Here is a 15,715-nt window from a genome sequence, read left to right as displayed (position 1 = left end):
TACCTGACCTTCCCACCACCTGGATCTCTGTTCTTCTGTGTTTACCTTTTTTCACATTGTAATTGTTTTGATCATAGACTGACCTCCCAGATCCTCTATTCTTATAATTTTATTCTGTTCTTGACTCTTTCATTTGTTGACTGAGTTCAGGTTGATGCTGCCATGTACGTCATTCTGTAGTTGTTATGTGTTTAACACTTTTTAAGTATACACTGCAGTGGCATTAAATACATTTCTTTTTTTCTTTTTTTAAAAAAATACATTTCTAATGCTGTGCAATCATCACCACTATCTATTTCCAACATTTTTCATCACCCTGTCCTCTGTTTCTATTAAGCAATAATTTCCCCTTCCCTGATCCCAGTCCCTGGTAACTTTTAATCAACTTTTTTTCTCTGTGAATTTGCTGGTTCTAGGTATTTCATATAAATGGAACCATTCAATGTTCATCCTTTTGTGCCTGCTTCCTTCACTTAGCATGATATTTCAAGGTTCACACATGTTATAGCATGTATCAGAACTTCATTTTTTTTCTTTATAACTAAATGATATTTGATTGTATGGCTGTACGGGCGTACCTCAGCAATATTGCGGGTTCAATTCCAAGCCACTGGAGTAAATAAACTGATGCAATAAAGTGAGTCGTACAAATGCTGTGTCTTCCAGTGCATAGCAAAGTTACGTTTACACAACGCTGTAGTCTATGAAGTGTGCCATGTTGTTGTTGTTAGGTGCCATTGAGTTGGTACCGGCTCATAGTGACCTTATGCACAGAAGAACGAAACACTGCCCAATCCTGGGCCATCCTCACTACTCAAGCCATGCTTGAGTCCATTGATGCTGCCACTTGGCCAATCCATCTTGTGGAGGTTTTCCTCTTTTTCTCTGACCCTCCACCTTACCAAACATGAGATCCTTCTCCAGCAACTGGTCCCTCCTGACAATATGTCTGAAGTATGAGAGACAAGTTTGGCCATCCTGGCCTCCAAGGAGCACTCTGGCTGCACTTCTTCCAACACAGATATGTTGGTTCTTATGGCAGCCCATGACACTTTCAATACTCTCCTCCAACACCATAACTCAAAAGCATCAATTCTTCTATGGTCTTCCTTATTCATTGTCCAGCTTTTGCTTGCATATGAGGTTATTGAAAATAACATAGCTTGGGTCAGGCGCTCCTTAGTCCTCAAGCCGACATCTTTGCTCCTCAACACAGCATTGTGTGCCATAGCATTGTGAAAAAGTGTGAAATCTTGTGAGAATTACCAAAAGGTGATACAGAGACATGAGGTGAGCACGTGCTGTTGGAAAAATGGCTTCAGTGACTTGTCACAAACCTTCAGTTTGTAAAACATGCAGTATCTGCAAAGCACAGTAATGCTAAATGCAATAAAATGAGGTCTGGCTGTACCACATTTTGCTTATTCATTCATCTCTTGATGGGCACTTGACTGTCTCTCCCTTCTGGCTGTTGTGAATAATGCTCAAGTGAATATTGGTATATTAAGTATCTCTTTTGAGACCCTGTTTTCAATTCTTTCTGATCTTTCCCTAGTCATAGAATTACTGGGTTTTGTGGCAATTCTTTGATTTTGAGGAATCCCTAAACTGGTTTCCAGAACTGTCTCATCATTTCACTTCCCACCAGCAAAGCCCAGAGGGTTTCTCATTTCTCCACATCCTCACCAGTGCTTGTTGTCAGTTTGGGTAATAGCCATCTTAGTGGGTGAAGTGGTGTCTCACTGTGGTTGGGATTTGCATTTCCTTAATGACTAATGCAGTTGAGCATCTTTTCATGTACTCATTGGCCATCTGTGTGTCTTCTTTGGAGTCCTTTGCCCATTTTTTTTTATCACAGTCTGATGTTTTTGAAGACCTGTGCATCAGGTGGGGGAGAGACTCACTGATATAAAATAACAGTGATACAGCCAGATGCACTTGGGCAGATGCCTCACCCAGCTTGGGGTTGGACCAAGCAAACTTCCTGGGGCAAGGACCACTTGAGCTGTGTCTTAGAAGAATGAGGTGGAGCGGGAGGGCATTCTGGAAACAGGAAGAGCTCGAGGTGAGAAAGAGCCAGAAGTAGGCCAGGGACTGTTAAGTGTTCAGTGTGAGACTGAAGTGTCATGTGCGAGACAAGAGTGTGGGCTGTGGTGGTGTTGTAGGCCGTAGTGGACCCTGGGACAGCTTGGGGGCGGGGGTGGGGGTGGGTTGACTGTAGTTCTGTGTGCATCATGGTCTTTTGTGGGTTTTAAATGGGATCATCACGATGGCACATGGATGTTTTCCAACATCCCTCTGGCAGCCGCTGGGAGGATGGTTGGGGCTTTGGATTGAAGGGTTTTGTCTGGAGTAGGAGAGACAGTTGGGGGGTTGGGTGATGGTTGCAGCTGGGGATGCTGAAAGCCTGAACTAGAGCTGTGGGAACAGGGCTCAAGGGAGGAGAGACAGAAAGAAATATTTAGGGGGAAACTGGTGTTTGGATACAGAAGGGGGTTGGTAGCAAGGTATCTTGGTTACTGCCTGGGGAAAGTGTTGACACGGTGCCACCTTCAACTGAGTGTGCCAGCAGGGGAGGGTAGCGGACAGGAAGTGAGCATGGTGTGAGTGGCCTTGTGGGAAACGAGTCTCAGGCCCGCTTAACAGTGTTTCTCAGTCTAGTCTGGGTCATGGGAATTGGGATGGGGTTGAGCGTGGGGCTGCGGAAATGAAGGTGTGACTAGTCACTGAGGGGGAGGGGTGGACTCAGCTGACTACATGACTACAGCCAAGGAGCAGAGACCAGGACTGTCCAGGTCAGGCCCCCGATGGATTGATTTCCCAGGACGGGAGGTGACTCAGTTCCAAGATACTGAGAAAGAAGGTGAGTTTTTAGTCCAAGCTCATGTGAGACTGGCTCAGGGCATCACCTCTGGGGCTCTGACTGGGAGGGGCCAGGGAGAACATGGAGGTAAAGGTCCTGGGGCTCTCTGAGGCCACTCAGTGTTTGCAAGGGTGGGTGGTAAAAGTAGAGGTCTAAGTTTGAGAGGGATTTGGGAGGGGCAAGATCTGGAAGGAGGAGCAGTTCTGGAGGCCAGATGGCAGTTCAGCATGCAGCTTCAATGGAAGGGGAGGTTGTCAGTGTGGAGGTCCAGGAACAGGGGACTCGTGTGTGGGGTGGGTGTCTACACAGGCTTTGGGATGGACAGAAGACTGAAGCAGTTTCCATGGTCTCCAGTGAATGGCAGTGGGTGACCAGAAAGTCAGTAAATGACAGTGATGGTAGAGGAGGTGGTGGGAGCTTGCCAGGGTGTCTACGGCTGTGGGTAGGAGCCCTGTCAGAGGGGGCAGAGGCCTTGCTCAGGGGCTGGGAGGAGGGCCAGGCTCCACCAGAGGGAGAGAGCTGGTGCACAGGGCACAGGTCTGAGAGGATTAATAACAGGTGTTGGGGGAGTTAAGGAAGAGCAGACTGAGCAGATTGCAGGAGTCTGGGAAAAGGTGAGTTGTTCTATTCATCAGTGATCGAGGGTGACAGTCATTTTTGAAAAGTGAAAACAAAGATAATACACACGAGGGCGGAGAGGTCTGGTTCGCTTTTGAATCCCCAGAGCCCAGAACAGTGCCGGCCTGACTCAGCTCCTAATATTTGCTGAGCGAATGAATACAAAACTGTGTAAAACAACAGACCTCTGGGCCCCCAGCTCCAAGGTGCTCATGCTGGCTGTATTTGCTTTAGTGTTTCCTCATTCTTTTAAAGAAATAACAAGGAGTAGGATGTGGGGGGTGGGGTGAAGGGAGGGAGGGGAAGGTGGAGCACAGGGTAGGGGATAGACACAGGATAGTTTGGGTGCTAGGGAGGGGGGCAATAAGCAAGAAGGGGGAGGGGAGTGGAAGAACAAAGCAGACGGAAAACAATTAGGCAGGTTAGCGTGGGCTAAGTGGGACAGAGGTATATAATGATGTATGCACAACCTTGGAACAACAGGGCTCTGGGATACAGGGATTGAGACATGGTTGGAATGGGGGAAAGGGGGGAAATAATGTTAAGATGCTTGGCTGTCTTTTGAATCTTGGTTTCCCTGGCATACCATTATAAAATAGACACTTGAGGGGGAGAGAAAGGAATAGCCAGAAATATTACCATAGAAAGCTTGTAAGTTGTCTTCTGCCTATAACTGATTGGAATACCTAAAATGGGGCTACAACATGCCCAGTGAAGGAGGCTTCCTGCGGAGCCTCTGCATTACAGAAGATCATAGGTGGAATCCTGAACAGCATCCAGAATCTTCTGAGGTGGGAAATTTCCACTTGAAAGGACAAGCAGACCAGCCTGGAGTAGCTAGAAAAACAGAAGATACTTCTTGAAAGAAAGAGCAACAGAGAAAAATACAAAACAATAATGGCAGTCCGACTGATTACTACAAGAACAAGCAAGTTGCTCACCCAGGAGACATCAAAGCAAGTGGTCGGGTCCCCTCAGAGCAAACCCCCTTCCAAGACTAAGACTCAATGGGAATACACGCTCTGATTGGCGACCATGTTCATCACCGATAAGGGGAAGTGAGGGAAAAACAGCAATGAAGCTGCAAGCTAAGCCCTACAACATTCAATAGACTCCTGTGAACCCAGGTGGAGACCAGATTGGCCAGCAGTGTGGCAAGACCTGGGGACTCTTGGGCCCAGAGTCAGTGACAGCCACAGAGGATTAGAGTGGAGAGTGAAGCGTCCAGCTGATAAGAAGAGAGGGCATATCCACAAGAGCACCCACACTTGCAGATAATACCCACTTGACCTGGCTTCAATGACTGGATGATCAGAGCTCAACTAGAAAAAGAAAGAAGAGGAAAAAAAGAGTAATCTGATACAATTTGATGAACTTGACCTACACCTATGGATGCAGTAGCTCAAAGAGGGAACAAATCTTTAGAGCGAGGATCATTCCCACCCCCTCCATAAACAGAGTAGACAGGGATGGGCAACTTGGACATTGGCTACCCTGGTAAGGTGGAGGGTCAGAGAAAAAGAGGAAGACCCTCAACTAGATGGATTGGCCCAGTGGCAGCATTGATGGACTCAAGCGTGGCAACAGTAGTGAGGTTGGCCCAGGATGCAGCAATGTTTCGTTCTTCTGTGCATAAGGTCGCTATGAGTCGATACCGATTCGATGGCACCTAACAACAACAATAACAAAGGCAAGAAGTGACTGACTTACAAGCTTTCAAGAGGGAGCCTAGATCCAGGGGGCGTGGAGGAAGGTAGAATCTCCACTGAGTAGTATCCAATCTGTCTGGGCAGGGCTGATGAAAGGAGATTTGGATAGGTCTCTTGTGATACAATAGTGAATAATTGTTATCAGGACTGATTGTGAGGATTGGAAATGTAAAGGTAGATGTATTGTAGCAAGAGGAGGGGAGTGATTGACTTTGTAGTCTAGGAGCAGAGGTCCCTGGGACTATCAAGGGAGAAGAGCAGTGTGGGACCCTACCCAGAGAAGCAGTGACACCATAGATGGAGGCAGAGATGATGACGTCGAGAGATGGAGTGGCTGGGCACTTTAGACCCAGAGAGGGAAAGGAGCTGCGTGCTGATGACCGGGGGGGGGGGGGGGGGGGGGGCGGAGGGGGCAGGCTTGCAGGGTATATACCCTTTGGTTGGTTGATGATGCATGGAGGGGACTGTAACCATGGCAATGAAATGATATATGATAGGATGAATATAAAGCTAATTTCTCCCATGTAAACTATCACATAATTCACAATAAAACATTAAAAAAAAAAATAAAACAACAAAACAAAACAAATAACAAGTAGAGATGCAGCTAAATCCCCCAACCTTTTCTTCACTCTGCCCCTCTTTCCACATTTCCAGGGCCTCATCTCCGCCTCCACACTGGTCACCACTGGCTTGGTATTGGTGTCATATCTCTGAATGTTTGTGTGCCTCGACGGTATATGTGCTGAGCTGTAAACAATATACTCTTGCTATGTGTGCTTTTAAAGTTTGGTGTTGTTGTTAAGTGCTGTCGAGTCAATTCTGACCCATAGTAACCCTGTATATGGTTTCCAAGGAGCAGCTGGTGAGCTTGAACCACCGACCTTGCAGTTCAAATGACTGCAGTCTGAAGCATTAGCCCACAGCCCACACCAGGACTCCTTTTAAACTTTATGTTAATTGAATTATACTGTTAATCATTTATGTTTATTTTGAGATTATTGTTGTTATTGTTAAGTGCCGTGGAGTCGGTTCCGACTCATAGTGACCCTGCATAGGGTTTCCGAGGCTGTAAATCTTTACGGGAGCAGAATGCCTCATCTTTCTCTCGCGGAACCACTGGTAGTTTTGAACTGCCAACCTTCAGGTTAGCAGCCCGATTCGGAACCACTACGCTACCAGAGCCTAGCTAATATAAAAAGCATAGTTGTTGACATAAGCAGAAAGATGTCCATCTGAAGTGTTTGTGGTGGTTGTGTACTGCAGAGTTGGCTCCAGCTCACAGCAAGCCTGTCAAGAGTTTCCGAGGCTGCAGATCTTTATAGGAGCAGAAAGCCTTATCTTTCTCCTGTCGAGCAGCTTGTAGATTTTAACTACTGACCTTGAGATTAGCAGCCCAACTCCTAACCCACTATGCTATCAGACATAGAACAGACCAGCAGAACTGATTTATTTATTGGTTCCCCTTTGAGAGACAGGTGTGTTGTTGCTGATTTTTTTATGTTAAGAACAGCGCTGCAGCAAACATTCTTCTAGGTACCTGCTTCTGCACAGGTAAGAGTTGCTCTGGGTGGACACTTGACAACAGGATTGATGAGTATGCGCATTTTCAGCCTTTACTAAGCCCAAACCAAATCCACTGCTGTGGAATTGTTGTCAACTCAGGGAGACCTCCCAGGCCAGAGTAGAACTGCCCCATAGGGAGTCCAAGGCAGAAATCTTTATGGAAGCAGAGGGCCCCATCTTTCTCCAGCTGAGCAGCTGGTGGGTTTGAGCTGCTGACCTTTGGTTAGAAGAGGTGCGCTTAACCACTGTGCCACAAAGGGTTCCTTACAGCCTTGCTAGGATGGTCAAGTTTCTCTCCAAAGGTCCTATATGAGCCGTTCCTCCCTCCAGCGATGAATGAGCCCCCAACACTTACTTGATGCTAGCAGATTAATTCATTAATCATTTGTTAGTAAATTTTTTTTTAGTAGTTTTAGGTTTATAGCGCAATTGATCAGAAAGTTCAGCGAGTTCTTATAGACCTCTTCCCCCTGTGCATCATTTCTCCTATTATCACCTTGCATTTCTATGGTACATGTGTTACATCTAAGGCACCAATATCAGCACATTACTATTAATTCATGGTCATAGTTTACACGAGCGTTCTCTGTACTGTACAGGCCTAGGGGTTTTGACAAATGTGTGATGTCAGTATCATATAGAATCATTTCACTGCCTGAAAAATGCCCTGGGCTCCGACTAGCTGTCCATCCCTCCCCACCCCCAACTGGCAACCACGACCTTTCATCATCTCTCCAGTGTTGTTGTTTCTAGAATGTCATAGAATTGGAATCATACAATATGTAGCTTTTCCGGGCTGGCTTCTTTCACTTAGTAGTATGCATTTAAGGTTCCTCCATGTCTTTTGGCGGCTTGATAACTCAGCTCTTTTTATTACTGAGCAATACTCCATTGTATGGATGGACTACAGTCTGTTTGTTCATTTACCTATTGAAGGGCATCTTGGTTGCTTCCGGTCTTCGGCAGTTATAAATGAAGTGGCTATTCAGATTCATGTGGACATATGTTTTTATCACATTTGGGTAAATAATCTAGATGTGTGGCTGCTGATTATCAAATGATAACCCTGTGATTAGCTTTGTAAGAAGCTGTCAGATTTTCATTCCCACCAGCAATGAACCAATGCTTCTGAGCGAACCAGCCACCCAATGTTATCTCCAAGTTCTAGAGGTTGCGCATGTCAGCAGCTCCATCACCTGTAAAAGTGTAGGGAGGGGTTCATAGAGGCTGTGGGAACAATCCTGAGATCTTGACTGCCCAGAACAAGGTTTAGAAAGGAAGAATTCATACTCTGAGGGCATGTCTTATTGGTTCCATGGATCCCTGGTACTATGGGGGAGGGCTAAGCTGAACGAGGCACTCTAAATCAAGAGGGTCAGGGAAGGTTCTGCTCAGGAACCACCATAGGGAATTTGACTTCAGATCCCACATTCCCACAGGGACATGCACATGGGGCAAATGACATTCTTCGCCATGCTGACACCTTTAGTACTGAAATAAGTACAGCAAAGGCAAGGGCTGGGGTGAAGCATGAGAGTCCTCATACCTTTGGGTGAGTGTGTGCGTCCATGTGTGTAACTGTGTGACTGTATGTGTGTGCACCCAAGGACATGTGGTCTGTGGGTCAAACAATCTATGATTTGTAACAAAGGCCATAATAAAACTACCCTGTCTGAACTCTCCTACATTCTAACCCCCAGACTATATAACAAGGTCAAAACAGTGGATTGAGACTAAATATTTGAACCCCAACATCTGAGCCTTCCAGAGCTGATTTCAGAATTGGGTTTGTTAGACTACTCCATTTCTGGGTCACTTGAACTGCTGCTTCTACAGTGAGACAGACAGAGAGGGAAGAAGGTCCATTTGGGATGGCAAATCTCAGGGCCGAGGGTCCTCTAGCCAGCCCCCTTCGAGCATAATGTCCCTCAAAAAGATTTCTCTCTGGTGACTGTGTCCAACCTCCTTGACAGATTTCTAGTTATGGGACAGCCTGCCGAATGGCTCTGTTACTTACTCACCCAGCGATCCATCTAGCAATAGAGCCATCCAACCATCCATCCTCCATTCATCTATTCAACAAATATCTATTGCACATTTACTGCATACCAAGTCCAGTGCTGGGGCGATGGCAGTGAACTGCCAGCTCATTTATCCTCCTGATGGAGCCCAAGTCTGTCTTCCTGGCTCTTTTCTTGGGGCCTCACAGTAAAGACTCACTGAGAGGTCACCAATGTACTGTGTTGGCCGTAAGTCAACTCTCCTCCCCAGCAGTGTTCCTGGGGATAAGCTGGTCAGAACTTCCTCCCAAGAAATTCCTGATGTGGTTCCAGATGCATACAGCATAATAGAAGATAGTGTGGACTTTTCTTCAATTCTGAGACCCCCAATAAGAGGCTAATGGCCTAAGGTAATACAGGGATTTCTTTCCTCCACCTGATTATAAAACAGTCAAGAAGTGAAGCTGACCTCTTCCCAATTTTAATGATTATGTCCCCATGATTAACTTTCTGATGTAGTAGGACACAAAGCACTCTGGTCAAAGAACCAGCTGCAAAAACTTGGTTCTTCTGGCCAAGTGGCCCCGAGCCCCACAGGGGAGTCTAGTTGGAACTGTATATGCTAACTGTTAACCCTTACCCTTGTGGAGTTGGGCTGGATTTTCCACTTGGGGTGCTGGGGGCAGGGCCTGGCTCTGGAGAGAAGTCAAGTCTGGTAGACAGATCCTAAGTTCAGGGGGTTGGCTGTGGACAGCAGGTGGCCTCCGTGCAGGTGACTGGCATCTGGGAGGGCTGACAGGGATCCAGCAGCAGGTGTTCCAACAGCATGCAGGGCCAAGGTGAGTAATTCAAGGCAGGTGATATTCAGAAATGCAGGCAAGTATGAGTAGGGACATCTGCCAGCTGGGAGGCATGAGGGCAGGGTGTGAACTAACTACCTGAAATGAAGAAGAACACAGGACTTGGAGTCAGAAAAGTCACTGGCTGGTGGTGTGAATTTTGTATGCCCATTAGCCTCTCTGAGCTTCAGTTATTTCTTCTGAGAAGTGAGGATTTGTTGTTGTTGTTATGTGCCGTTGAGTCGGTTCCGACCCATAGCGACCCTGTATAGGGTTTCCGAGGGTGTAAATCTTTACGGGAGTAGAAAGCCTCATCTTTCTCCCACGGTGGAGCTGGTAGTTTCGAACCGCTGACCTTAAGGTTCGCAGCCCGATTCATAACCACTACACTACCAGAGCTCCTTGAGAAGTGAGGATAATGATGTCTATTTCTCAGAGTCAGGTGGGGACCACTCCCCACTAAAAGAAATCAAGGTTCCTTGGAGTAATTGCTAAAGTACAAGATGAGCCTATTCTAGAAAGGAAGAAGGTGTCAGAGACTGATGGAATTGATCAAAAGGACATAGGTGTGGATGGGGCTCCTACTGGCTATATTTGGGATAAATGGAGACAATGAAGGTAGTGAAGATAACGGATTAGAACAGACTGAGTTCAAAAGAGCATCCATCGTAATACAGAAAAAGAGAGATGGGGCGAGGGAGGCAGGGTAGAAGAAAGGGAAAGCCTTTCTTATGGTAGGTAGAATGCCACCTGGAAAATGGAGATGGAGCTAAATCACTATTTTACAATCCTTAATATCTTAATAATCGGACTTCTGGTGTGGAGCTGTTAGATCAGCCCTGGACTGCGAACCACAAAGTTGGCAGTTCAAACGTACCAGCTTCTCCTCAGAAACCCTATACAGGGTCACTATGAGTCAGAACCGACTCGACGGTGCTTAACAACAACACCAACAATATCATAATAGATTCTGGCAAGGGTCCTGAATGAATGCTAAGCTCACTGGTGACAGGTTGTTGGGGAGCAAGATAGTCACACAGTTTCCAAGTATCACCCACAGAACTGTGCCTCCTATGATAGTAATAGGAAAGCTACAGATCCCCTATGTAGACTTTTGTCAGAATGGTTCAACTGAGTCTCATCACAAGGAAACAATCAGATAAATACAAGTTCTGGGACATTCTGTAAACTACTGGTCTAGACTCTTGAAAACAGAAAGTCTTGACTGACCAAAGTGCTGAGGTCTATTCGAGATTAAAGGAGAACAAGAAAGTGTGACAATGAGATACAACACATGATCCTTGATGGGATTCTGCTTCAGAAAAGTTACAAAACCATAAAGAACCTTTGGGGACATTTGAACATGGACTGTCTATTACTGTCTACTGCGATACCAATGTACCAATGTTAAATTTCTTGGATGTTATTATGATACTAGGTTTAGGTAGCAGAATGTCTGTTAGGTGAAGTGACAAATGATTCAGAGTGGAGAAACTCTTCCCGCGTCCCTAAGTGGTGCAAGCAGTTTGCAGTTGGCTGTTTACCTAGAGCCTGGTGGCTCAAACTCACCTAGTAGTGGACGAACAGTCTGGCGATCTGCTTTTGTAAGGATGGGTGGTGGTGGTGTGTCATCAAGTCGGTTCTGACCCATAGCGACCCGTATAGAGTGTCCTAGGCTGTAAATCTTTATGGGAGCAGAAAGCCTCATCTTTCTCCTGCGAAGAGATTGATAGATTTGAACTGCTGACCTTGCAGTGAGCAGCCCAGATCGTAATCCACTACACTACCAGGGCTCCTTTCTGTAAAGATTGTTGTTGTTGTTAAGTGCTGTTGAGTCGGTTCCGATCCCTAGCGACACTGTATAGGGTTTCCAACCTTGAGCCTCAAACCGACTTTGCGTCACAGACCAAGAAACCCATCGGAGCAGTGCTACTCTCACATTGGGGTCGATGTGAGTTGGAATGGAGTCTGGTTTTTCATTTCAGATATGTCACAGTCCCTGGGTGGTGCAAACAGTTAATGTGCTCACCTGCTAACGGAAAGGTTGGCAGTTCACATCCTCTCAGAGGGGCCTTGGAAGAAAGACACCTTTCTTTGGAAAAATCAGCCATTGAAAAATTTATGTCTACTCTGACATACAAGTGGATTTTGGTTATATAGTCCTGAATGGAACTCCTTTCTCCCTGACCCACCTCACCTAACTCTCACCACCGGGTTGGCTGTTGGCAAAAGCTTCCTTTTCCCTCTCCAGAAGTACCATGTTATGGGAGCCCAGAGTCAGTAGAGCAGCAAATAGGTACGAGACCCTCTCCTGGTGCCATGCATTCATTCCTTGTCCCACTCCTCTTTGGAGAGGCAGCAGATAACACTAGATTGGAGGCCTGGAGACTCAAGTTCAAGTCCCTGTGACCTTAGGCAAGTCCCCCCATAGCTTCCTCACCCTGGGCTACAGGGTGTCCCAGGAACCACTCAGTCATGATGTCAGTTGGAGGAAGCTGCCCTGGAATTCAGATGCTTACAGGGGTCTGGGAGTCCGGGATAGTCTGCTCACTGTGACAAGAGGTTGATATGAAAAGTGCCCTTGGATTCTCACTTCCCTACACTGGGTCCCACGCCAACCTCTGGACTAGGCAGTGTCCCCTTCTGTTGTGCATAGGGTGGCTATGAGTCAGAACAGATGCCACAGCATCTGAAACCACCACACTGGGTTCTAGACATCATTCTTGGGGAGGGAAGGGGAAAGGTGACGGAGCATGCATACGTGTGGTCTGCTCACAGGCGAATGAGAGTCTGAATGTGATGCCAGCCAGCAGTATGGTGGGTGGGGTCTGAAGTCTGGATTTGGGGCTGAGGGTTCTGAGGGGGTCAGGGGACGGGGGAGGGACCTGGGAGCTGTAGGGTAGGGGCTGCAGTTTGGTGTTCTGGAGCCCTTGGGGAAACACGAAGCCTCACCTTCTCAGGCCCACGAAAGGCTGGAGGAGACCAAGTTGGAGGCTGTGCGGGACAACAACCTGGAGCTGGTGCAGGAGATCCTGCGGGACCTGGCGCAGCTGGCGGAGCAGAGCAGTACAGCTGCCGAGCTGGCCCGCATCCTCCAGGAGCCTCACTTCCAGGTTTCTGGGAGGGATACCCCAGGCTGGGGGAGGGCTGCTCTGACCAGAAGCTGGGGTGAGAACGTGGGGATGGAGAGGGAACGGAACGTGGGGCACTGTTCCATTACCCTCCTTCCCGATACCTGTCCAGTCCCTCCTGGAGACACATGATTCTGTGGCTTCAAAGACCTATGAGACACCGCCTCCCAGCCCTGGCCTGGACCCTACCTTCAGCAACCAGCCTGTGCCCCCTGATGCCGTGCGAATGGTGGGCATCCGCAAGACGGCTGGCGAGCATCTGGTAAGAATGCCCGGAGCTGGGTGCAGTTGGTGTAACTCACAGGTTGGGAGAGGGCTGAAGGCAGAGTGATAGGAGCAGCTTTGCCATAGGGGCCGGTGCAGACCCAAGAGCCCACACTTTACACAGCATGTCTGTATGCCAGGGACCTTGCCACCCTGCCCACTAGTGCCTTCTGTAAGTGATGAAGAGACTGGGGCTGGGGGTGGATGAGGGCTTTAGGGGATCCATGAAAGACTCTTGACTTGGAGCTGCCAGGGGAGGAGGCCGCTGCTCCTAGAAAGCTGCAGCCTGGCTCATTGTACCTGCCTCCTTCATCCCTCAGGGTGTGACATTTCGTGTGGAGGGTGGTGAGCTGGTGATCGCCCGCATCCTGCACGGGGGTATGGTAGCTCAGCAAGGCCTGCTGCACGTGGGGGACATCATCAAAGAGGTGAACGGGCAGCCAGTGGGCAGCGACCCCCGAGCACTGCAGGAACTCTTGCGCAGCGCCAGTGGCAGCGTTATTCTCAAGATCCTGCCCAGCTACCAGGAGCCCCATCTGCCCCGACAGGTGGGCCCCTCTGCCTAGTCTGCCACTCAGCACGAGGGCCAAGGGGTGACTGAGCCAAATCCAGTTACCAAGGTCACAGGCGCTCACCTGTACCCGCGTAGCCGTTGTACCTGAGGGTCAAAGTGAAAGCTTTAATCACGTGTAGTGGTCCGGTGCGCAGGTGTATGCCCTGAGGGTGAGGCTGCTAGTAAAGGCCAGTCTCGTGGCTCCGCCCACTTCTCCTATTGGCTCCCAGTAGGCGTCTGCTGTCTGCCACAGCCTCTCCCGCAAGCACGGAGGGGACTAGATGTATCCGCTTGAATCCAGTCTGGTTACCCACGGGGATTGGGGGGAGAAGAGAGAGTGTTCCCGCCTCTTCAATGGGCGGGGCCAGGGACCCAGGCTAGCATCGATTTCCCACCCCTCTATCTGAGTTCTTTTGTTCTAGACCCAAACGGAGGCTGGTACCAGGGACGAGGTTGGGCAAGCCTGGAGACATTACCCATCTAGAGGGACAATGCCAAGCCCTCTTCTCTGTGAGAGGAGGGGGTAGAGGGGTGGAATATACGGCCTTCTCAGCTTTTCCCCGTGTCCTTTCTATTTTCCCCTGTGCCCAGGTGTTTGTGAAATGTCACTTTGATTATGACCCAGCCCGAGACAGCCTCATTCCCTGCAAGGAGGCGGGTCTTCGCTTCAATGCTGGGGACCTGCTTCAGATTGTCAACCAGGATGATGCCAACTGGTGGCAGGTGAGTCCTTGGCCTCCTTGTGGTCGCTCCAGGTGTGGTATGGGGGAAGTGAGAGCAGGGGGAAACTTTTGTTTTGTCCTCTGTCTGTTTCAGGCATGTCACGTCGAGGGAGGCAGTGCCGGGCTCATCCCCAGCCAGTTGCTGGAGGAGAAACGAAAAGCCTTTGTCAAGCGGGACCTGGAGCTGACACCAACCTCAGGTACAAGCCCCATCCCACCCCACCTAGACACCCCCAATCTGAGCTCTGGTGTGGCCCTGCCTGTCCTCACTTGCTCATCTCCCTATGGCCAGGGACCCTATGTGGTAGCCTTTCAGGAAAGAAGAAGAAGCGAATGATGTATCTGACTACCAAGAATGCAGGTGGGTGTCAGTCTCTCCCCTGTGCCCCCCTGCTCTAATATTGACGACGCTCTCCCCCCAATGACCATGAATATGCTCACCTTGCTTAGATGCTGCCAACTACGTTCCTAATTCCTACCCAGTCCCTCACTGCTCCCCTGCCCCTAGCCCTCTTCCCCTGGCCCAACTCAAATGATGAGCAGTACCATCTCCCTGTGTCCAGAGTTTGACCGCCATGAGCTGCTCATTTATGAAGAGGTAGCCCGCATGCCCCCGTTCCGCCGGAAAACCCTGGTGCTGATTGGGGCTCAGGGCGTGGGCCGGCGCAGCCTGAAGAACAAGCTCATCATGTGGGACCCAGATCGCTACGGCACGACGGTGCCCTGTGAGTGGGGGCTGAGTCCACTGGGGAAGGGGCCGGAAGTCCGGCCACAGTGAGGCATCCCTGCGACGGCGAGGCATCCCCATGGACAACCTGGGGTCTCACAGGGTTCTGAAGGATAGGAGTCTGGAGTGGGATGTGGGCAAGTGAGGAGGGTGCACTGGGAGGATGTGCTTAGGAGCCAGACTGCCTTGGGCCAGATTTCATCTCCACCATCTATATTAGCTGGGTGACATTAAATAAGCTGTAGAGTTTAAACTAAGGTTTAAGGGCCCTGGTGGTGAAGTGGGTAAATGCTCAGATGCGGACTGAAAGGTCCCAGCTTCCTAAAGATGAGAGAAGCTTCATGGCAGGTTTCTCTACCCTGGAGGGTCACAGTGAGTGGGAATCAAGTCTACAACAATGTTGGCGTTAGGTGCCTCAACTCGGTTCTGACTCATAGTGACTCTTTATTCTGGTTTCCAAGGAGCAGCTGGTGAGTTTGAACTTCGTGGTTGAAATTGACTTTGTGATCCAGCGCTTATCCTACAGTGCCACATTACAACAATGAATACTGTAAAATACTGCGTCCTGTAGTGTAGTGGTTACGAATCGGGCTGTGAACCTCAAGGTCAGCAGTTCGAAACTACCAGCTGTTCCATGGGAGAAAGATGAGGCTTTCTGCTCCCATAAAGATTTACAGCCTCGCAAACCCTGTCCAGGGTAATTATGAGTCGGAATCGACTCCA

The 15,715-nt window shown here is 48.8% G+C and overlaps 1 protein-coding gene across 2 annotated transcripts in view; it reads left to right on the top strand.

Moving 5' to 3' along the window:
- Positions 1 to 15,715, top strand: part of MPP2 (membrane protein, palmitoylated 2 (MAGUK p55 subfamily member 2)) — a 31,922-nt gene that overhangs the window by 12,470 nt on the left and 3,737 nt on the right. For both annotated transcript variants that reach the window (XM_006832717.1, XM_006832716.1), the window contains 7 exons: positions 12,556 to 12,708; positions 12,839 to 12,988; positions 13,311 to 13,538; positions 14,135 to 14,266; positions 14,360 to 14,465; positions 14,558 to 14,626; positions 14,829 to 14,990. In XM_006832717.1, coding sequence (XP_006832781.1) covers positions 12,556 to 12,708; positions 12,839 to 12,988; positions 13,311 to 13,538; positions 14,135 to 14,266; positions 14,360 to 14,465; positions 14,558 to 14,626; positions 14,829 to 14,990 — 1,000 coding nt within the window. The remainder of the gene's footprint in view (positions 1 to 12,555; positions 12,709 to 12,838; positions 12,989 to 13,310; positions 13,539 to 14,134; positions 14,267 to 14,359; positions 14,466 to 14,557; positions 14,627 to 14,828; positions 14,991 to 15,715) is intronic.

This window comes from Chrysochloris asiatica, unplaced genomic scaffold, assembly GCF_000296735.1.
Source record: "Chrysochloris asiatica unplaced genomic scaffold, ChrAsi1.0 scaffold00007, whole genome shotgun sequence".
Taxonomy (NCBI): domain Eukaryota; kingdom Metazoa; phylum Chordata; class Mammalia; order Afrosoricida; family Chrysochloridae; genus Chrysochloris; species Chrysochloris asiatica.
This window is presented reverse-complemented; position numbering and strand designations above follow the sequence as displayed.